The 22862-nt window shown below is 36.1% G+C and overlaps 3 protein-coding genes across 4 annotated transcripts; 1 reads left to right on the top strand and 2 right to left on the bottom strand.

Annotated features, from left to right (window-relative positions):
• The first annotated feature begins 7119 nt into the window (after window positions 1–7119).
• LOC103950249 (FCS-Like Zinc finger 13) lies at window positions 7120–8403 on the top strand. Its single transcript, XM_009361438.3, has 2 exons — window positions 7120–7834; window positions 8043–8403. Exons 1-2 carry the CDS (start codon window positions 7254–7256, stop codon window positions 8200–8202), a joined length of 741 nt encoding a protein of 246 aa, XP_009359713.2. The 5' UTR covers window positions 7120–7253; the 3' UTR covers window positions 8203–8403.
• Window positions 8404–9427: 1024 nt separating this feature from the next.
• Window positions 9428–14251, bottom strand: LOC103950250 (oligouridylate-binding protein 1). Of its 2 annotated transcripts, XM_009361439.3 has the most exons (12): window positions 13968–14251; window positions 13011–13072; window positions 12566–12668; window positions 12260–12336; window positions 12119–12180; window positions 11926–12013; window positions 11688–11763; window positions 11551–11581; window positions 11313–11432; window positions 10824–10909; window positions 10197–10370; window positions 9428–9966 (listed from the first exon to the last, which is right to left on the bottom strand). In XM_009361439.3, exons 1-12 carry the CDS (start codon window positions 14046–14048, stop codon window positions 9688–9690), a joined length of 1239 nt encoding a protein of 412 aa, XP_009359714.1. In that variant the 5' UTR covers window positions 14049–14251; the 3' UTR covers window positions 9428–9687. The 2 variants fall into 2 exon arrangements, with proteins under 2 accessions (XP_009359714.1, XP_009359715.1); XM_009361440.3 differs by lacking the exon at window positions 13011–13072.
• Window positions 14252–19169: 4918 nt separating this feature from the next.
• On the bottom strand, window positions 19170–20991 carry LOC103950252 (protein TIFY 10A). The gene is made up of 5 exons (XM_009361441.3): window positions 20823–20991; window positions 20281–20467; window positions 19806–20122; window positions 19656–19713; window positions 19170–19531 (listed from the first exon to the last, which is right to left on the bottom strand). Exons 1-5 carry the CDS (start codon window positions 20989–20991, stop codon window positions 19426–19428), a joined length of 837 nt encoding a protein of 278 aa, XP_009359716.2. The 3' UTR covers window positions 19170–19425.
• Window positions 20992–22862: the final 1871 nt, after the last annotated feature.

Genomic DNA, 22862 nt, shown 5'->3' with positions numbered 1-22862 from the left:
GCCTGCTCTAAAATATGGCTGACCCCCTTCTAGTAGTTTTGACCAAAAATCAAAGAACATAATGGAGTAGCAAAAGTCCATATAAAGCCAAAGGTCGATATCGCTTTCCAACATTATTAAGGTGAACGTAATAAAATTAGTACGTCGACATCTTACATCTAATACTTATAATTTAAAAATAAAGGTTTTTAGCTAAAATTCTTAAATTTCAGGGTTATGAGCTAATTCTAACAACATTGATACTGTCTCCACTTGGCCACCTGCTTAATACGTCATGTGTGGGATTTTAATACAAAATATCTCAATATTAGTTAGAGTGGGGTAATTCTATTTAAAGGGTTTGTTCTCAAGCCTTCTAGCTGATGTGGGACAGAGGAATTCTAACACTCCCCCGCACGTGAAACCCCATTTTATGGGTCACACGTGAAGTTTCATACATCGGCAACCACGTGGAGCTAAGTCGGGGCTCACCCATTTGCGCGGGGTCAAAGGGGACCCACCCGTTCATGTGGCAGTATAGGGTCGTCCCCTGGCTCTAATACCATCTTAAATTTCTAGTAGACGGGCCATGGACCCACTCCAACAACACCAATACTGTCCCCACTTGGTCACCTGCTCAATCCGTCAGGTGTGGGGTTTTAATACAAAAGGCCCAGGTATTAGTTAGAGTGGGGTAATTCTATTTAAAGGGTTTGTTCTCAAGCCTTCTGGCCGATGTGGGACAGAGGAGTTCTAACATGTTAGGGGACGAGCCCGTACTGCCACGTGAACGGGTGGGTCCCATTTGACCCTGCTCAAATGGGTGAGCCCCGACTTGGCTCCACGTAGGCTAAGAAATACCACGTGAATGGGTGGGTCCCCATTGACCCCGCGCGAACGGGTGAGCCCCGGCTTGGCTCCACGTGATTGCCGATGTGTGGAACTTCATGTGTGACCCATAAAATGGGGTCTCACGTACGGGGGAGTGTTAGAATTCATCTGTCCCACATCGGCCAGAAGGCTTGAGAATAAACCCTTTAAATAAAATTACCCCACTCTAACTAATACCGAGATCTGCTATCGGTCTTGTTGAAGTGGGCCTATGGCCTGTTTACCTGAAATTTAACATGGTATCATAGCTAGGGGACGGGCCCATACATCCACTTGAACTGGTGGGTCCCTTTTGACCCCGCGCGAACGGGTGAGCCCCGACTTGGCTTCACATAGGCCAAGAGATGCCACGTGAATGGGTGGGTCCCCATTGACCCCGCGTGAACGGGTGAGCCCCGACTTGGCTTCATGTGGTTGCTGATGTGTGGAGCTTCACGTGTGACCCTATCGGCCAGAAGGCTTGAGAACAAGCTCTTTAAATAGAATTACCCCATTCTAACTAACACCGAGGCCTTTTGTATTAAAACCCCACACCTGACGAATTGAGCAGGTGGCCAAGTGGGGATAGTATCGGTGTTGTTGGAGTGGGCTCATGGCCCGTCTACATGAAATTTAACAAAAATAATCTCTCAGATTGGCATAATTCTTCACTTGGGTCTCTAAGATTTGAAATCAAATGAAGTGGTCTCTGAGTTTGTCCATTATCAATCATTTTGATCATTCGGTGAAAAATTCTATGAAATAATGATCAAAATGACAAAAATACTCTCAATTTAATAATGAAATCTTTAGCAATATTAACTCTCTTGATAGAGATTTTTTTACGGAATGACCAAAATGATTGATAGTTAATAAATTTAGAAACTACTTCTATCGATTTCAAATCTTAAAGACTAAAATGAGGAGTTATGTCAATCGTATATATTATTTTGACTAAAAACCAAAAATAAAATAACTCAAGTTAAAGGGTACTTGTTTTTTTAATATATATTTACTTTTTAAATATTTTTTTGGAATTAATAATTGAATGTTGTCAACATCTTGACACCCTCTTCTGTATAAATGATTCTTAGGTCGTTGTGGTTTGCCACTCAGAGGAGGGTCGACTCTAAATAGAACTTATACGAAATGGGTTATCGTTTTATAGGGACTTAAATTGTATTATAAAGTGATTTCGTGTTCTATGTAAGTTGTTCTCGTATACTCTAATTACCTTCACATGCCGCTACCTCAGTCATCCTATCAAAGATTGCCACACATGAAATTCATCCTCTCCCCCCCCCCCCCCCCCTCTTCCCACTTTCTTTATTGACGTTTATGGAGCTTTTCTCCTTGTAAAATATGATGAAAAAATTGCCCTCTGCTGGTAATATAATAGTAAAACCCTTCCCTTTCTTTCTAGAACATTGAATTGGCAATCCCCCGAACTACTACATAAAAAAATGAAAATATAAAATAGAAAAAAACGTTTTTTATCACAAATGATTCATGAGATGACCAAACTCATCATTTTGATTTCTCACTTTCAAAATCAATCAATGTCGTCCCTGATATTCACTACCTCACATCAATTTGGTCATTCCGTTAAGATTCTATCAACTATTATATTAGTTTGAACGTGGGACCCAAAATCCAATCAAATGGTGACACATGGATTACACAAAATAAGAGTTTTTATCGTAAATTGTCCATGACATTGATCCAACTCCTCAATTTGATCTCTGAGTTTCAAAAATCGATAAATTTGGTCCTTGACTTTCACTACCATGCATCAATTTATTCCCTCCGTCAATGTGGTCCTACTAATCCAATTATATGGCTCAACGTGAATTAACTATAAAAAACTATTTTTTAAAGAGTGAACCAAAAGAAGAGTATTCCACGCTTACATTTTTCTCGCACCCCACAACCCCATTTGGAAACAAAAATTCAATCTAAATTCGATAAAATCAAATCCAAATTCAATTCAAATTTGATAGGATTTAGGATTTATAACCAACTAGAGAGAGTGAGAAGTGAGTTCAAGAGGCCAAGTCCTTTAGTGGTGTCATGATGCCTTCTTTTTCCTTTTGAGCATACCTTGATGAAGACGATGACTTTTTTTTCTTTTTTTTTAAGTTTTGTTTTTTTGTTTCTTATTTTACTTTTAGTTTTAAATCTTAAAAAAAATAGTTTCTTATAGTTAATCCATGTGGCGCCATATTGATTGGATTAGTGGGACAAAAAATACTGACGAAACTTTAACAAAATGATTAAATTGATGTGCGGTATTTAAAGTCATGGACCAAATTTATCAATTTTTGAAACTTAGGGACCAAATTGGGGAGTTAGATCAATATAAGAGACCATTTGCGATAAAAATCCTCATTTTGTGTAATCCATGTGTCATCATTTTATTGGATTTGTGGGTATGACATACAAACTAATAGAATAGTTGACGAAATCTTAACGGATGACCAAATTGATGTGCGCTAGTGAATGACAGGGACAACATTGATTGATTTTGAAAGTGAGGGACCAAAATGATGAGTTTGATCAATCTTTAGGACCATTTGTGAAAAAAATAAAAAAAATTAAAAAAAAACCCTAGAAAAAATGACATTGAGATTAGAGGCATTCATCACCACTCAAAAGATATAATAAACAAATGACACAAAAATATTGGAACATCAATTTGGAAGAGACGATGGAAGCAAGAGTTCATTTTGGTTTTGGTCCGCCTTCAATCGATGCGAAATGCTAAGAAGACCATCTTAAAAGTGATTTTCTATGGATTCTTTGCTACCTTATGTTTTTAGAATAATAATTTATAATATTGCCATAGGATTTGACGTTAGGTGGCAGAGGGCCGATGAAGAGACCTATTTTGAAAAAATCTCCTTAGCATTTCTCTCAATCGTTTTTCACGCCTGAAGAACTATTGTGAAAATATTACTTTGTAAAGCTTTAGCTACTGAAATTTATTCACTCAACTAATTTGGTTGCTTTACTTCATCTAATTTGATTACTTTTTAACAATTGTTACTATGTAAAATTGATGCTGCTGGATTGCCTCTTTTTTTTTTTTTTTTTTTATTCTCTCTATGCTGGATTGCCTCTTGATAATATAAGATTAAAAAAAGTTATGTAGTAATAAATTATGTGAATAGTGTTCAATAATACGTACAGGGCTAATAAAAAAATCTTTAATTTAATATTTATTTACATAAGCTAATAAAAATCAAAGCAATGTGTTTTTTCTAAAGTTTTTTATAAATAATTTATTGTAAAACTCAAACAGATATATTCTCGATATATAGAAATAATTTCACTCATTTGCAATACAACAAAATTTTTATATTTAAGAGAAAAGAAATTTCAAACAAACTCCAAATTTACATGAAAACTGCACGTTTTACAACCAATTAAAATTTGAGAAAATAAAACATAGAGGACAGCTAATACTCTTTACAAATTGTATTTTGTTCCTTTATATCATAATGCAAGGGTATTATAGTCGTTTACAGTTGCAAACAAGAAACCAGGCCGCGTCGTTTTCAATGACAAAAATGGGCCCTCAATTTTCTGTGGGCTCACACAGCTGTGGTTTAGTAATTATTGTTGTTGCCCAATCCCTTTGGATTTCTGACACGTGCAGCCAATCCACCGGTGATAATGCTCAAGGAATTTTATGTGGGCCCCAACTGAGCATGTGGTCCCAGAAATTGGAAAAGGACATTTCTAAACAATTGCCTCCTTGACAAGTGACTTTTTATTGGAACCAATTTTATTATAAAATACCTAATAATAAAAAGAGAAATTTTATTTAAATTCATTTAACTTTTTTATAAATTCTATTTAAATTTTAAATGTTAATTGTTTATTTTACTTTGTTATATAATTACAATTAAGTACAAAATAAAGTTAATAATAAAAATCAAATTTATCAATAGATCCACATATTATAATTAAACCCTAGCATCATCCTTTGTTTATCCTACGTTCATTCCAACTAAAACCCTAATAGCTCTGAAAGAGAAAAACAAAATTTTGTATTGATGAATGGTGATTTTGAAGTTTTTAATCCTCCAACTAAGGTATGACTCGATTTATGGATATTTTGTTTGTTTGCTTCTTCTTTGGATTAAATTTCATACTTTTTATATTATATTGTATTTTTTTTTTCTATGCCGTCTGTATCTGTATGCGCACCAAAACATCAGTGTAAGGACTTTTGATTAGTACTGCAAAGACATAAAACTTGATTATTGGTGCAAATAAAGATTGCTCAACCTTAACCACGAACTAGCAGGTGGCATGTCTTACACCTTTTTTATTCGAAATAGCTCCAATTTGTTTATTTGTTTATTAACATAGTAGCAAAACACTCAGCCCTATATCATTTCAAAGTTTATGAAAAAGTACATGAAAATGATCAATTTAAAAAGGACTGAACTAGAGCTTGCATAACATTCTCTTGGCAAATTCAACTCTATGGAATGATCTCTTGGATCCCAAGTCCATGGATGGGTTGTGGTAGCAAAAAGGAAAAAAAGCAGCCATAAAAATGCTAGTCCTATATGGCATATGCAATTATAGAAGGGCAAATGGCGCCTATTTGAAGAAAAAAAACATTCAATTAGATATGTTATTTTATAAAGAGAATGAGTGTAAAGATAATTTTACATTTTGAATTGGGTTTGAAATGATAGGTAATAAATTTGGGTTTAAAGAAATATTAATTCTTTAATAAAAAAATAATATGGATGAAGAGAATAAGTTGGATGTAGAAAAAAACTAGATGAGTTCAAATAAAATTTCCCTAATAAAAACTTAAATAATTAAACACAAAAAAGTAATTTCTGCACTCAGCTTTTTTTATTCTTTTTATAGAGAATTAACTAAAAGTTTAAAATGCAACACTTACAAATTTCATTATTTAATGAATTTGTTTTAGCATTTGATTTTGAATAGTTGAGCAATTGACAATTATAAATTTATTGTCACATCCCGGCCTGGGGCGGATCACTTCTCGGGCCCGCTTCACCACCGTAGCACGATATTGTCCTCTTTGGGCTTACCATTCCCTCACGGTTTTGTTTTTGAGAACTCACAAGCAACTTCCTAGTGGGTCACCCATCATGGGATTGTTCTAGCCCCCTTCTCGCTTAACTTCGGAGTTCCTATGGAACTCAAAGCTAGTGAGCTCCCAAAAGGCCTCGTGCTAGGTAAGGATGAGAATATACATATAAAGATCACTCCCCTGGGCGATGTGGGATGTCACAATCCACCCCCCTTAGGGGCCCGACGTCCTCGTCGGCACACACGCGGCCAGGGTTAGGCTCTGATACCAATTGTCACATCCCGACCCGAGGCGGATCACTTCCTGGGCCTGCTCCACCACCGTAGCACGATATTGTCCACTTTGGGCTTACCAAAGCCTTCACGGTTTTGTTTTTGGGAACTCACGAGCAACTTCCCAGTGGGTCACCCATCATGGGATTGCTCTAGCCCCCTTCTCGCTTAACTTCGAAGTTCCTACGGAACCCGAAGCCAGTAAGCTTCCAAAAGGCCTCGTGTTAGGTAAGGATGATAATATACATATAAGGATCACTCCTCTGGACGATGTGGGATGTCACATTCATCACTTTAGTTAAGTTTTTCTTTATTAACAGGTGGAATGAACAAATTAAATGAGAATGAAAGGATTGCCTATAATAATTACGTGTATATAATATCATCAATGTCTAAAAGTTGAGATGCTAATTATATTAAACACATGTAGGTATTGTAACTAAATTCAAGAATTAAGTATAGAAACAATAATAGGAGGGCAAAAAGATAAAACATGAATAAGGAGGAATATGATAAACATACTTTTTTTTTTTACGTTTTATACAACATTATTTTTTTAAGCAAACGAAAACAACAAAAATATATAAAGAATAATGGTTTTTTTTTTTTTTGGGACAAATATAAGGAGGAGCGTAAAAGAAAGAAAAAGTGTTATAGGTTATTATTTGTCATCATATCGAATTCATTTCCGATAAAGTAAAGTAAGTCAAATATTTTATGGGTGTTTGAAAACAATCATAACTTACATAATTCTAATGAGAAATATCAAGGAAACTTTTTCAAAAGTGAGATTATTTCTAACACCTCATGTTTTTAAAACAATGTTTTATAATGTTGACACAAGAATTAACATTAAACTGTGAAGTGTCAAAGAACTTGTAGAGAGTCACTTCGAAAACCAAACCACTAAGTCCACTGTCCACCCACTCCTCCATCATATATTGGTGAGCCTGAAAAGCTTAAAAGCATTCCAAATACACTCAAACACTTCCATTTCAATCTTCTTAAATTGGGAGAGAGCCTAAACATAAAATTTGTACGCAAAAATTATGTTGAAGTTTGGCAAGAGACCTCTCCCGATGGTCGGAAAGATATCGGAACTCCTAGTTTCCGGCAGCAGTGCCAGGTTTTCCGACAGGGACACAAGCCCTAGAGGTCCACTGGACCTCAAGATACAACCTACTTCAAGTCCTAGAGGCGTAAAGAGCTATGACGTTGGTGGTGTTGGGTTGGGAATACTAGCTGCCCTGGAAAAATCAACCCATAACGGACGTGAAATATTGGCAAAATACGCTGTGCTCTGTCCGAACACGAACCGGTCCGACCCGATTCCGGTGAATTCGGGTCAAAACTGTGATGGGCTTTCATCAGGAGGTGTTCAAGAATTTGAGGAAGATAGTTCAGAGAATTATACTTACGTGACTCTACGCGGACAAAAAAAGTCATGCACAAAGGTGTACTACGACGGTGGTGACTGCGCGGGAAGTGCCATGCACCGCCGTGCCAGTAGCGGTGGTTTGACTATATGTGCTGATGATCTTGAAAGTTCGGTTTTTTCTACATCGGATTTCCTCAGTTGCTGCCATTTGTGCAAGAAAAACCTCCATGGCAAGGACATATACATGTACAGGTATTACAATCTTAACAACTTTTTCTTGTTCTTTATTAAAGCAGTATTCTAATTAACCTAATCTAAAGTACTGGATAACTATTCAAACTTGAGTGCAAGGGAGTGGTTAAAAACCTTGGAAACCTTATCTTGTTTGTGTTTAACACTGTTTTGTTGGGATTTAGGTTTGATTATGTCATTAATGTTTCCTGTGATGTTTTTCTTACAGAGGAGAAAAGGCATTTTGTAGCACAGAATGTCGGTCAACCGAGATAGTTGCCGATGAGAGGAAAGAGCAGTGCAGATTAGAAGCCTTGAGATCTGCGGATGTTTCGAGCTCGTCTTGTTCCAAAGATGAGATCTTCTCTACTGGGATTCTTGTGATTTAAGGCAAAAAATTACATAGACGGCCATACACTCTATACATTTATATATAATATATGAGGATATTAGTTTTTTTGTTTTTCCAATTAACAAGAAAAAAGAAAGGGGAAAAGAGAAGGAAAAATTTGGATAAATAGTATCGATCGAGCTTGTATTTTGATCAAGTTTGAATAATAAAGAATAAGTACACACCTTGATTTCAATAATACTTGGATGGATGAGTATTGTGCTTATGCTAATCTAACGGTTCAAACTGTGTTCGTATAACAGATAATTTTTTTTTTTTTTTTTATAAAGTATGTGTATACAAAACCAGTTTCATGTTTCTGCAGCGGTTCGTATGACAATCTCTATAAAAAATTTGTTGGTCTTTATTTTATTGCTGATCGGTGCTTACTGATGTGTTACTGTACTGGAATATTTCTACAAAATATGCTTTACAGTAATGGAACGAATTGAAGAGGACAAAGTATACAAATCCCGTCCCATTCGATTGAAAATTTGAAAGCTTTCTCCTTTGAATCGGACACAATTGGGCCCCTTTTTTTAAGACTTTCCACCAAGAATTGGACAGTGACCCCCCAAAATTAACTGTCCAACAACAGAGAGCATCAATATCCTATTTGAGTATTGATGCCTGGAAAGTCCAGTTCAATCATGTGGTCTCACTCCTCTAGAAAGGACTTGTAAGGCCACAATATTTGGGAGAGAACTGATTTCCGTATACCTATTTCTTTCTTGTAGTCTCAACTATAATTTTGGCCGTCAGATTAAATAAAATGGAATCAAGAGACAAATGAACAAGTGCAAAGAAGAAGAAGAAGTGTGCCGATAATTCTTCTGTCCACAACCATTGTGGGATATGCCAGAATACACTTTAAAATTTTATGTGATAATCGTATTCAGTACCAGCCATCAATCCAATCATAAGAAATCTTGAGGCCCTACCTAACGGTAGAATTTGGACGCAATTATTCTGTTTCTCTCATCACGTGACTAGGGCACTTGATAAGTGAGATATGCAACCGATTACGTGCTATACTCACAAGACAAGGTCACTTGAGAGAAAGGGAGGGAAATATACAACCGTTTAAATGTTAGAATCCCGACAAGTGCAAGCGAAGTCTCTACAACCGAAGCTCATGAAGCCATCAAGACTCTTCATTTGGAAATATGAAATCCCATCTTAAACAATTATTCTCAAAGAGGCTCCTTAAGAGTATAACTCGCTAATCGAAAGCCGTAAATAAGATTATGCTAAACTGAGTCAGGTCATAACCCCCAAATGTTAGAAACATAAACATAGTAGCCATACACAGCGCAGATGTAAGTCATAAAAATACATAAAAATCTAAAAAAATACAAAGAAAAAAAAAATTCTTCAAACGAAATAAAAAAGGGGAAACCGAAAAACGTTTACACATCCTACAGGTTTTCTCAAACACTTATTCCTCAGTGTCGTGGTATATCGGGGGGTTTCTGAATCATAATTACTGGTAGTACATGAGTTGCTGAGTTGTTGCTACATTATGGTAGCCACCGTCGTATATGGCCTGACTGGCTCCAGCACCCATCCCCATGGCTGCCTTCAGAGCATGCTGACCCTGCGGAAGCATGAGGGCTTGCGCACCACCCATTTTGCTCAATGCCATTTGTCTTTCATAGGCCGCAAGGTCAGCGGCTGAGAAGGCTGGCATGTGAACTGCAGCTGGTGGCGGCAGGGGGGTTGAGCTTGTCCCTGGTGGAGTAGGCTTGCTGCCCCATGAACACTGTTAACACAAACAGAAAAACATTAGAAGATCGAACCAATTGATCATTTGACGACACCATTAGGACATAACATATCACAAACATTTAAAACCAGCATATGTGCCTGCTCCACACGACGCCTCACTCGTAAACTAAGAAAAGAAGCAATCATCTGAAATCTAAAATATCTGCCAAAAATTTGTCAATTGTTGGTAATTCAACTGAATTGTAAACTCCGTCAAGACTGTACCTTAATTGGTTTGCCACAGAGAAACCTAGCATTCCCCAACTGGATAGCCACAGCTGCTTCAGAATGGTTACTGTATCTCACAAACCCAAAACCTTTATCTCTCTGCACCCGAACATCTTCAATAACTCCAGCACCAAGGCCATGGAAATGACGATGAAGGTCAACTGAAGTAACCTGCAGATTAATGGTAACTCATATTTAGAACATTGTTCTTTGTTTATTGTGCAACTTTGACAAATGTAGACATTTATTTGTTATGCCCACTGGGAGTTCCATGCTAACCAGAGCCATTTGCCTGTGGATCCTGTCACTAACACGCAATTAACCTATGATCTTATAACAATGGTATCTTTGCAGTTTTGAAAGTGGGCCAGCTGTCCACCACGTATACATAGAAAAACACAATCAAACTAACAGTGAGGTGATAAGCTGACATTAGTTTGCTGAAGAAGTAGGTTCTTCAGCACTTTAGTTGCCTATGTTGTCAGAAATTTCAGCCTCAACTGTACTTGGTCTAAAATTGACTTCATTTGCATAAGAACATATTGTGATTACAGTATGAAAAGAAAAGATATAGCCAATCCACAACCAGTTTAATAGTCCATGAGTTAAAAAAGAAATCCTTGCCTCAGGAGCCAGATTGCCCACATAAACCGTAGTATACTGAGGATTGTTCTCTGGAGCATCTTCATTAGGCTTCTCCTGACCATCGTCTGCAAGGGACACAAAAAGTAAGCTCATCATTATGGGAACACAAATGTGGCAGAAAATTAGAAAGTGAACATCATATCTAACATCATCACTACTCACAGATTTCTGATTCCAATTCAAAAAAGTTTCATACAATTAAAAAAAGCATTTTGGAAAAACAAAGAGTAGACAACAGATTCAACCTGCAATATCTACAGACAAATCATCACCCAGCAAATATGCCATCATAAAACAAAAAGGATAGTTTCTCACACATCCCACTTATCAAGAACAAAAAATAACAAGAGCTACACCACTCATTTAAATCATGGATAGTAACATCCAAGGGAGAACACAAACAATTTTACTTCCACAGATACATAAGCAACTATGAAAACTTGTTTCATCACTAATGAAGCAGCTCACCTGATGTTCCATTCGTCAGCTCTACAACATTTTTAGATTCAGAACTCTGCTTGTCATCATTGGAAGTAGCACCTTTTGTGGCCCAATTGCACCGAATCTGTCTACTTCCAAGCCACTTTCCTGAGATACCAAGTTAAGAGTTATGGCATCATAGCCTTCTTAATGGGTACACTAACCAAAATCTAAACAACATATGCAAGGAAATAAACTTCCATCAAAAGAATGTACATTGTCTAACCATTTAAGTCATTAATTGCACTTTGGGCCTCCTGAATCAAAAAAAAAAACCAGTGGCACAATCATACAATGAGCCCAACCAGAAAACAAGGAGTGAGAAGGAAGACGCAAAGGGAAATGTTTAAGCAATTTCAGTACCTGCTGATTTCGGAAAGAAACAAACCCAAAGCCCCTTGAACGCCCAGTTTTCTGATCCCACATAACTCTAGCATCTCTGTGAATCAGATCAAATTAATTTAAACAGCCGAGTATGTTTGAAATAAGAGGTACTTCAATTATCCAATAGAAATAACCCAATATATCAAAAGACATCAGCAGAATAACAGAAAACATCAATGTTGAATAAAAAAACAAAAGACACGGAAGTGGAGCTTACGAACAACTAGAATAACCAGAAAAACATGCAAACAGTGTAGCATCAGTAACCTCAGGGCTAAGATCACCAACAAAAATATTAAAGTGACCTGCACGCCAACATAACAAGCATAAGAAAATAAAAATTTGAACATATCAGTCCATGATAATCAATGCATACACATCACTCCATAATAACCGATGCATATACAAACCTGATGTATCCTCTCTCTGACTACTTGCATATGCCCAATTAACTTTAATCGGCTGCCCAAACCTGAATAAACAGCACATTCAGCAAAGGACACCACCAAAAAACGAAAGCCTATCATAATTCTATGAAGATTTTTACTTACAGATGCCTGCCATTAAGAGTCACAATAGCAAGAGCAGCTGACCTACGATCAAAGTAGTCAACAAATCCATAGGATGACTGCATTGAGAAGACATTGGAAACAACACGTAAGTAAAAAGTCTTACCGAGGAGATCACTAATGCAAAGTACCAACATTTATGAGAAACAGAATTTAATCATATGAATCCACAAATGATCCTCAAATATTAAAAACAGAAAGATTCTCATGGAACTAAGAAGAATCTATCATCTGTCCTAACCTCCCATCCAAAGAAAAACACACAAAGTAGGCAAAAATGAACCCCACCTTATCCTTCCTTATGAGCTTGCATCCTTCAAGTGGACCAGTACTGGCAAAGACTTCTTGCATAAGGGGTTCAGTAACTTGTGGGTGAATATTTCCGACATAACTGCATTTTTTCACGAATTACAACATTATAACGTGCAATCTGATAAAAAATGACTGGGAAAAGTAATCTACCTAGCAGATGTTCAAATATACAATGGCTCATTACCCATCATAAATATATTTAACCTAAACAATAAAATATATATGTATAGCAGACAAAAGGAAACTGTGCCCGAGTTCTATGCATGCGCAGACTATTATTAGCACAATAGATTGCATTCATTTACATAAGACTAAACATTTCGGGCAAGAAAACAAACGATTTTCAGCGAGTACAAAGGAACCTAGTTGTAAAGAAAAATAAACAAAAATAGAAAAAGCAAAATATCTATACAACACTCACACACTGCGGCAAGTACTTGAATCAAACCCAGGAGGCAGATTTCCACTCAAGATAGGCTCTATCTGCAAAAATACGAATGTAAAAAAACAAGCAAAAGGAAAAGGAAAAAAAAACCTAAGTAATGAATTTACACTCCCCACAAAAACTTAAAGAGATGCATAAGCAAACAAATAGTTGAAACAAAAAAAAGGGACCAAGGGCATGGAGACAATCTTGCATATGATTACAAAATTGACAGAAAGAGGCCAATCTATTATATAATAGCTACCCCATCAGTTTCAAGCTATCTTAATAAACTTATCATGAACCGATAGAGTTTCTCCCTTTTCAATTTTCCGTTTTATATAGGAAGCCACGCATAGAATCATTAGAGGTAATAGTAACAAACACTAATACTTAGAACTGCACGGCCATTAACCGAGACTGATATCGTTCCATCTGTTCATTATGCGGAACATTACATGCCCTTGTCGGACAGTAGATTAATAGAACCAAGGATATAATAACAAGCAGGACAAGCTACAAATATCCAAACAGTAGAGTTTGGCACATTATATGTACATTATTAAGGTTCCTATATGGATAATAATTACCCAAAAAGTATACAGCATCACTTGAATACAGTTGATACAAAATTTCAACAATAAACAGATAAATTTAGATAATTTAAACAGAATTCCCCAAAAAAATTACAAAAATTTCTGGAAAAATCCAACTTTTGGGATCCTTGTAAAACAAAGCCATCTACATATCAACCAAACACATAAATCCCATACGTAAATATTTCCAATGGAAATAAACCAGCATTTGGCCAAACATCTCCCACAAATTTCAACCCATACACAAATACCCATATCCAAACATCAATAAAAAAACTCAAACTTTTGACCAGCAAAATGAACAAACATGTAAACCAGAATTAAACCACAGAGAGAGAGACAAGGGGAGAATAAGAACCTGAGGGGCAGCTACGAGGGCAGGGTGTTGGTAAAGCGACTGCTGTATCATGGCTTGCTGCTTGAACCTCTGCTGTTCCATATTATCCTCCTCACACAACGCGGAGAATTGGGGATTTTATACAATTGCTGTGCAATTGCAATTTTAGGGTTAGGGTTTCACGGAAACGAAGATGAAATTACAAGGGAAACGAGGAAGGAAAAAGATGAAAAAAAAATGAAAAATGAAAAACCGAAAAAAAGGGGGAAAAAAAAAGAAAGGAAAAAACCCCTCGAAGAAAATGAGAATCAGTAGAGCAAGTCACCGCTTTTATAGCTGCTGATTCTTTTATTGGAATTTTTTTAATTTCGACTGTAAGAAAATATTAAATAAAATAAATATTTTTTGTTGTAATCTATCGTATTTGTATTTTCGTGTCATTGTTTTTTCATTAAAATATTTATTTTATTTTTTAATTTCGACTGTAAGAAAATATTAAATAAATATTGTGTGTGGTAATATATTGTATTTGTATTTTTGTGATTGTTTTTTTGTCAAAATATTTATTTTGTGTGGTAGTTTATCGTATTTGTATTTTTGTGTCATTGTTTTCTCTTCAAAATATGAAATAGAAAGGAACTAGAAATGGAATTAATTGCTTTGTTTTTGATATAAACATCATTATTAAGATTTAGTTATAATATTTATGAATTTAATACAATTGTCACATTCCGGCTCAGGCCCCACCACATCCCGGACTTAACTCTACCGTAACACATTCCGGCTCAGGCCCCACCACGCCCTCACGGTTTTATTTTTGGAAACTCACACGAGAACTTCTCAGTAGGTCACCCTATCCTATCAAAATACACATATAACAACATAAAGTTATTGTATTGAAATTAAAACCGAACATAGACTATTTTTCACCTACGCACTCGTTGCGTTACGTACTCCAAGGATAAGCATGTAGTATCTTTGGGTCGAGTCCAAACAATGAATAACTAAGTACATAAGTAAATACAAATGCTAATGTAAAATGATCTGCTTGTCGACTTGCTTAACGAACCCAACCAGCAAGTTAGATGTGACAATATCATCATTTCGCCGATTAGAAGACGATTTCTTATAATTGCTTAACTTGTGAAAAGTGGAATCATAGAATGAGAATCAATTTGCTTACCAAAAATGTAACTAATATAGCTTTTTAAGAATAAATAGAAAATTTTAGAGAGCTTTACCCATACTAGAGACAAAAACACAAAACACTAGTTTTGAATTATTTCAAGGATAACGAAAAACCTTAAATCTCAACAAACCTAGCCCAGAAACAAGTAAACCAAAATTTTAAAATCTAGTCCGGCTCTATAAAAATTGAAACTGATGTTAGATCCGTAAAAATTGATTTCTGCATCTCTGCAAGATCAATTTCAAAACTTTTTGTGTTTCTGCAATATCAGTTTCACAATTTATGCATCACCGCAAGATCAGTTTCCAAATTCAAGCACTTCTACAATATAAATTTTAAAATTTCAGCATCTCTCAATATCATTTTCAAAAATTTATGCAATTATGCAATATCAATTTCAAAATTCCATCACTTCTGCAACATCAATTTCAAAAAATTGAGCACTTCTACAAGGTCAGTTTTAAAATTCCAGCACTTATGCAAGATCAATTTCAAATTTTTGTCCTTTTACTTCAAAATTCATGCATCCAAATCAGTCAGAACCTCAAAATCAAATACTTCAAACATTACTAAAATCTAAAATCACAATTGTTCTTAGGAATAAAAAAATATTCATAAATTTAGGGCACAATATAAAGAAGAAGAACAAGGAGAAGGGCGAGAGATGTAGGAAGAAAAAATATGAGAGAATGACGAAGAAGAAGGACGACAAGAGAGTGAAAATGATTAAGAAGAAGGGAGGGAGAGTAAGAGAGGGTACTAGCAATTTGGGGCGGGTCCATATTTTTCTAAATTCAAAACGGTGCCGGGCAGGGTCTTAATTTCTGAAGATACGGGCCCTTGGCTGGGACCGTATCCACCATCTAATACTAGAGATGAAATCTATACTATTCAAAGTTCAAGCATCTCACACTCAAAAAGGTCTTGTGTCTCAAAGTCTGTAGTTCACTCTCAGACTTTCTTAAAAACTCTTCCAGACTCGGATGAATCTCCTTTCTTCAGTCATCCTTCTCGCATCTCAATCATCGATTCTATTCTCACTCTTATTCCTCTCAATCTCTTTATCCCAGAGTCAGAATGACTCTCATCCCTCTCGAATCTCGATAACTAAGCTCCCTCCCTCAGCCTCTCTGAAGTCAACTCTGATTCTCTGACCACCACCATATGCTCCTCTCCACTTCGACCACCACCTCACGGTTCTGACCAGTCCATCTCGAAGCTAAATCTTCAAACAAAAGGTATTCAAATATAGCTCTTAGTGACTTAAGGAATTTAGGAATTTTGAATTATTTTTTTATTTTGGTTAATTAATATCGTACTCTGGGTCTGGGACCTTGGTTTTTGCATTTGCAAGCTCAACAAACCGGGGAGTTTTAATTACCAATAACTATAATATGCACTCAATTAGGAACAAGGGGGTAGATAGATTACAACAATCTTTTATAAGTTTTCAAAGGGTTTTTAAGCACTCGATTATGAACGACAGGTAGGTAGACTATCAATTATTGTATAATACGCACTCGATTGGGTTACTGAATCTCCTTCCAATTTGTGCAATTCAACCTTTTCAGTTTACCAATGTGGTTAAGCAGTTTATTGTTTTGCATGCTTGAAAAGCCTAGTCTTGTTTTATGATTAGCTGACTCATTTGATTCTTTTTGTATGTTAGGTGAGGTGGTTTTGTGATTTGTTTGTATTTGAAACTTGATTAGTTCATTATTATGCTTGAGATCAAATGAGAAAATCGAATTATTGCTGCTGTGCTAGGCAAGGTTTTACAAAGGGGGAATGTTATTGCTTGATTCCTAAATAAATGATACCAAAGTAATAATCTGTTTTTGAAAAAAAAGAAAAATAATTGGACCCCACCCAAACTGGCCCATTTCAAATGGGCCGGGTTAGGTCCGATTCCAAGAATTAGAAATGATATACCCGGTCGAGCCCGCCCTGTTTCATTTTAAAACGGGTCGTGTCCAGTTCCAAGAATTAGAAATGATATACCTGCCCCAACATGCATAAGACCGAAACATGAGAGATTTGGTAGCTCTACAACTACTTGTCCACTCAACGAAAAGTTGATGATTCAAGCCCTTCAAGCGAGGTAGAGTTATTCTGATTCTTGATTTATCATGCGGTTATTCGCATGTGAAACATAATCAAAAGTGCATGTTACACTTCAAAACCGTAATTTAATACTTGAAAATTCATGAGTCATATCGATTAGTGGATCTCGTTGACCCCGTACCCATTCATTCTATGCATGTCGTGGTTCATTACATCACTCATTCCAAACAAGTAAACATACCTAAAGTGGTCATAGCAAATGAAAATAATGGGTTAGAAAATGTGAAAGGTTTGATTAATTCAATTTTGTTTAGTGAGCAAAGGCCCAAATGATCCAAGAACCCAACTAGTTATTGGTGTTAGATACATTGAAAAGCACCCGACCACCTTGAACAATCATAGCATGTGACGTCCACCACCTTGAACATAGCATGTAATGCCCACCACCTTGAACATGGCATGTGATGCCCAATCCAGAACCACGTGTTTTTAAGATAAATTAGACGGAGCCCACGTATTTCTGTGTGTTCATTAGATATTTTAACGGTAATACCGTCATTTATCGTCCAAAAATCATTGACGTTGCATTTAAATTGAGAATACCAAATTGGTAGTTTACATAGAGTCAAACAAAGAGGAGCAACTCCGTGCACAAAGCGAGACATTCAAAATAGTTCATCACTCATTAAACACAGTGATTTGATTAATTAATCCCCAAAATTTAATCTGGTATATCTGTCCACGTTTAGAATTAGGATGCACACTTGCACCTCATTTTTTTAGTTGGCAATGTTTGCCAACATTTGGGCACAATATTTCGTAGCAAAAGTGGTATACAACGTAGAAAAAAAAGGATGTGACTTGTTTGAATCAGTGTTTAAAATATCAGTAATCGGTGGAAATATCGATAGGCAAATTTATGGAATTATCAATGAATATATCGTGTATATCGATATTGATAAAGATTGCATTTGATAGAAATGATGGAAATTTGCTCAAAAACATGGAAATTTTAAATTATTTTTTAGGGAATGTCATATGAAGCTACAACACATGTATGAATCAAGAATTAATAATTAGATACTGTGTAAATAATAAGTATGTGATATGTGAGAAGAAAAACTTCCTTATAATGACAAATAATAAAATAAAGCATTTCACTAGAAAGAATAAATTATACATAACTTAATTGAATTTTTTGTCATGAAAGCAACATAAGTTTTATTGAAGTAAAACTAATACCATAAAGAAAGAAATTAAAAAACAAAGAATGCATAGGGTCATAGATATTTCCTACAAACTTTTTGCAAATTGTCTGCAAACATTGGATATTTCCTAAAAATATCAAGGAAATTGACTGATTTCCGAAAATATCGTGCATCTTTCCATATCGTTCCCTAAATTTTTGGATATCCAGGATATTTCAAACACTGATTTGATTTTGTTGCGTGTTAATTTTCTTAACCAATTTCAACAAGTCAACCATGTGAACCACTAGAGCAACATAATTTTTACTTTGCGTTTTTTTTTTCCTTAAAAAAAAAAAAAAAAGACAGCTGGTGGCAAATCATGATTATCCAATCCTTCATGTGAATTATTTAATTTAGAAACACCTAAGATTTACGTAATTATTTGGTTTAAGGACACTCAATATCTACTTGATTAAAAAAGATCAGAGTTTACGGCACTCAATTTTTTAGTAGATCCGAGTTTACGACACTTAGGTTTTTAGTACAGATCTCATCAGCGAACTTGTTAATAAAGAAAAAAGGCCCACAAAATGGTTGCTGGTACAAGGAATGCATATTGTATGGTTTGTACCGTATAGTCTCCTAACTTTGGACACAAACCACAAGCAATGGGGCCACATCAATTGATGAGAAAACAAGATTGTGAGGGCCACCCAATAAATGAAAATGTTGGACGTGCCTAAACCAAACCATGTATGCACCCACCTCCACCAACAGAGAAGAACAAAAAGTGAATTAATTTTATTAAAATTCAAAATTATATCATTACTAATTGAATTCCTTCCATCAGAAGCTTAATTACATGCTTACTGAAACTAATTAAGATTAACCAACAGTTGGCAGATCTAACTTGGCAGAAAAATATAGAGCTAATGAAATTCCGGGCTTAAATTAAACCCGCCAAAATTGAAATATATAGCAGAGGCTTGAACTTTAAGAAAGCCTAAGGATGCATACAACAACACAGGTTCTCATATCATTGGGTTTGTTGAGCAGCCAACCCTAACCACGACTTGTTTTCAGTTGGCTTCGCTGGGCCGGATGAAGGGCTGCTCGTTTGGTACGGTGCTCGTGTGTTGAGCCTGTAAAACAGAGAAATTGTAAACAAGATCAATCAAATGGATCATATAAACATTACAGTTGACATGAATTGGTATTTTTGATGATTGGAGAGAAAAATATGCTATAGTTGTTTCGGATGCCTACCTATCCTTTCTCTTTTCAAGGAATCGATGAAGCGAAGCTTTCCTCGCAAGTGGAAGATCTGCAATAGAAAGGAAATCGTTGATTAGAAACATGTTATTTATAGGAGTACCTGATATGGAGACAGTACGGTGATCACAGAAAGAAGATTACCACAGACTATCGGTCGAGGGGATGGCTTGTCGCGCTCCTGGATCGCTTGATTGTCAAACTTAGGAAACATGTTTGTGCTCGGGGGAACTGAACTGCTGGAATTCATTGGACTCTTGCCCAAATGAGAGGCAAAGGCATTTTTAATCTTGGCCGGAGTAGAAGCCAGAGTGGTATGGCTCTGGGATCTTTCCTTGCTTGCTAAGAGCATGACTTCCTTCGCCTTGTCCACCGGAAAATCGTTGAACACTATGACTTGTCCACCATAAAAGATAGTCATTTGTGCCTTTTGAGGCTCTCCCGAGGCAGATTTCTTCACACTAGTACATGAGAAACAAAGCATAGTGAGCTAACAAAGATTTCACATATAAGCTCAACAAAGTCATATGCTGCTACAATTTTTCAGAAATCCGAATTTCGCCTTCTAATATCTATCGAAACCCTACAAATACAGAGCCGTAAAGTTCCAAAAAATTACCTAGAATCAGCCATCTTGGGGACCTCTTCTCTGGGAGTGGGGGCAGAGGGACCAAAACCAGCTTGTTGAGGAAACAAATCCATGGATTTGAAATCTCCAGCCGCCGTTGGCATGTTTCGAGAAGTTTCCATACATGGAAAGAAATTCATGGGTGGGGCTTTCTGATTAAACATCTCAGGTGCTCCTCCTGTCCAAACATTTTCCAATTTTATAAAACAAATAAGGAAAATTCTGAAACCTTTTGATATGGAAACAAAATTAAACAGAGAAGTGCTTTTTACTGCAATTTTCAGGTGTTTCTAGTCAAATTTGAATGAGATCTTATTAAATCTTCTTAAAAAAAATTATGTGCTACAAATCTTCCCTTTTCTGATTCTCTTTCAATTGGGAAACTTCTTGGTTTCTCAGCAACCAAACAGAAAGTCTAAAACATAAACATGCACGTATAAGATTCTAGATGGAGTTCATACTCTCTTCCTCTAATTTTCTCAGCAACCAAACAGAAAATAAGACCAGCAAAAAAGTAAAGACAAGTGCTTTACCATTTGATTGTTGCATGTTGTTGCATGCCATGTCAAGATTCAGATCTCCAAAGCTGCCTTCCTCCTTGAGGTACTGGCAAAGCATGCTGCATGTCTGAGTGAAGCTCGACGGCTTCTCCGCCGTCCTCATCCCTCTCTGGCCTGAAAATTTCTCCGACGAACTCGACATTTCTCCGCCGACCAAGTTCAAAATCCCACAATCCAACAAAACACAACCCAGCACTCAAAATCCAATCTTTTCCCACCAACCCAGTTCTAAATCACTCAATCCAAACACAACCCAGAATTCAAAACCCAATCTTTCTTCCTTTTTCCAGACAAAAAAATCCCTTTTTTTTATAATCTTGGCGCTGAAACCTCCTGTCTTTATACCCTTCTTGTAGTAAGAGAAAACTTGAGGTCCTCTGTCTCTTTTATCAGCAGTCCACAGGCTTATCTTTATTTATATTTAGTTTTTAAATTTAACTTTTTAAGTTTTATAATTTATTTTATTTTAAATATTACTTTATTTTTTGGTTAAAAAAGCACGTGAAATATATGTGTGTTGAGTTTAATTATTTAATGGTTGTTTTATTAGTTGGATCCCACTACTCGTCTGTTTCAAATTTGCAAACACGTTTTCTTTGAGTTCGCTTGGCAACGTCCAGGTTCGCTTTCCTATCTGCCAACTTCAAGCATGGCCCATGAACTTTCCGTTTATTTACAGCATCGCCTTCCCATCTTTTATTTATTTATTTTTTATTGGAGAATATTTGACAAGATAAAATTTTGATCTCTGAACTAAAATTTTTAAGTTTTGGTCTTTGAACTTGTCGTAATAGTGAAACAATGATTATTTTGAGTAATATTTTTAGAAATTTCATCTAAAATAAAAAGTTGAAAGCAACAAAAAAAGATAGAAATTCTGACAGAATTAGGTACAAGGTTCATTATTTCATATTATAAAAAGTTCAGGAACCAATACTCATAATTTTAATCTAGGAACCAAATCTCAAATTGAGAAGTTTAGAAATCGTTGCTCCAATTATCTTCTCTCATTACTAATGATATTCTAGACAGGAAAAAAAAAATGAAGTGCTTGATTGGCAATGTAATGAGTTGAAGTGGAAGAGTGTAATTAACAAAGCAATACACCACTTTCATGCTCCCATCTATGTCATTATATTTTCGCTTCTTCAATGTTCATGGTTTTGCTAGAAAAGGAAAACAAACACACGTTTTAAATTTCCAATATGATTTGAGAGTTTTTTTTTCCTTCTCGCATAATTACCATGTAACACAAAATTGAATAATTTTATTAAGTTATACTGAGCTCAACTTTCAACAAAGTGCTTGTCGATTTGCTCATCATTTGCGATTGATAATGTTTTAACATAATTTTTGTTAGGTCTAATTGCAAATGTTTATTTGTGTTGTATTACGTTTATGTCGATAGGCAGAATGCCTGCTTGTTTTATAATGGAAAATTTGATGTGTCAGTTTAGGTTTAATATTTATTTGCTTAGCAGGTTTGCAAAGCTTTGTTTAGATTGGAAGGCCGCTGAAGCTTTCGTTAGTCTGGCTTTGTTTTTGTTTTAGGCTGCTGTCTGTTTTAGCTTGTCTGGTTTTACAGTTGCTTCTTGTGGTTGGGCTGGTATGCCAGACCGCCCTCTCTGGTCTGCTGCCGGCGGTGCAGGAGGATATTAACAGCGATTATCTGACCGTCTGTCTCTTCTGGTTGGCTTACAAGCAGATTATCTTGGACCAGTTTCTTAGTTTAGTTTCCTGCGTAAGCAAATTCTGGCTGTTGTTGTTGACCGTATTAGTCTGTCCTGAAAACTGGATGAAGTGAATTTGTTGCGACTGAGCAATACCATGACCGTGGAGATTGGAGGGCCTGCCGGGCGAGACTATGAGCAATACGATTTGTTGGGAACCTTCTCTAGCTCCGAGAGCTTCCACCTGCAATTCAAATTTTGTTCGGCAGTCGTTTAAAAGTAGACCAAAGAATGCATACGTGGGAGTTCCAACTCATCTTGAAGTTCCAAACTATTGTTTGCT

The sequence above is a fragment of a genome, unplaced genomic scaffold, assembly GCF_019419815.1.
Source record: "Pyrus x bretschneideri cultivar Hongxiangsu unplaced genomic scaffold, Pyrus_bretschneideri_v1 Contig1, whole genome shotgun sequence".
NCBI lineage: Eukaryota > Viridiplantae > Streptophyta > Magnoliopsida > Rosales > Rosaceae > Pyrus > Pyrus x bretschneideri.
Note: the sequence above shows the minus strand (reverse complement) of the source record. Positions and strands in the feature narration are given on the sequence as shown.

Excerpts from the sequence above, each read along its gene's own strand:
- LOC103950249 (XM_009361438.3), top strand. The coding sequence starts at position 7,254 with ATGTTGAAGTTTGGCAAGAGACCTCTCCCGATGGTCGGAAAGATATCG. Across the intron at positions 7,835-8,042 it reads AAGGACATATACATGTACAG|AGGAGAAAAGGCATTTTGTA; the intron begins GTATTACAATCT and ends TTTTTCTTACAG.
- LOC103950250 (XM_009361439.3), bottom strand. The coding sequence starts at position 14,048 with ATGGAACAGCAGAGGTTCAAGCAGCAAGCCATGATACAGCAGTCGCTT. Across the intron at positions 10,371-10,823 it reads TGGGCAATCTGGCTCCTGAG|GTTACTTCAGTTGACCTTCA; the intron begins GCAAGGATTTCT and ends ATTAATCTGCAG. Across the intron at positions 9,967-10,196 it reads TCTGTGGCAAACCAATTAAG|TGTTCATGGGGCAGCAAGCC; the intron begins GTACAGTCTTGA and ends TTGTGTTAACAG.
- LOC103950252 (XM_009361441.3), bottom strand. The coding sequence starts at position 20,991 with ATGTCGAGTTCGTCGGAGAAATTTTCAGGCCAGAGAGGGATGAGGACG. Across the intron at positions 20,123-20,280 it reads CCCAAGATGGCTGATTCTAG|TGTGAAGAAATCTGCCTCGG; the intron begins GTAATTTTTTGG and ends CTCATGTACTAG. Across the intron at positions 19,714-19,805 it reads CCCTCGACCGATAGTCTGTG|ATCTTCCACTTGCGAGGAAA; the intron begins GTAATCTTCTTT and ends TTTCTATTGCAG.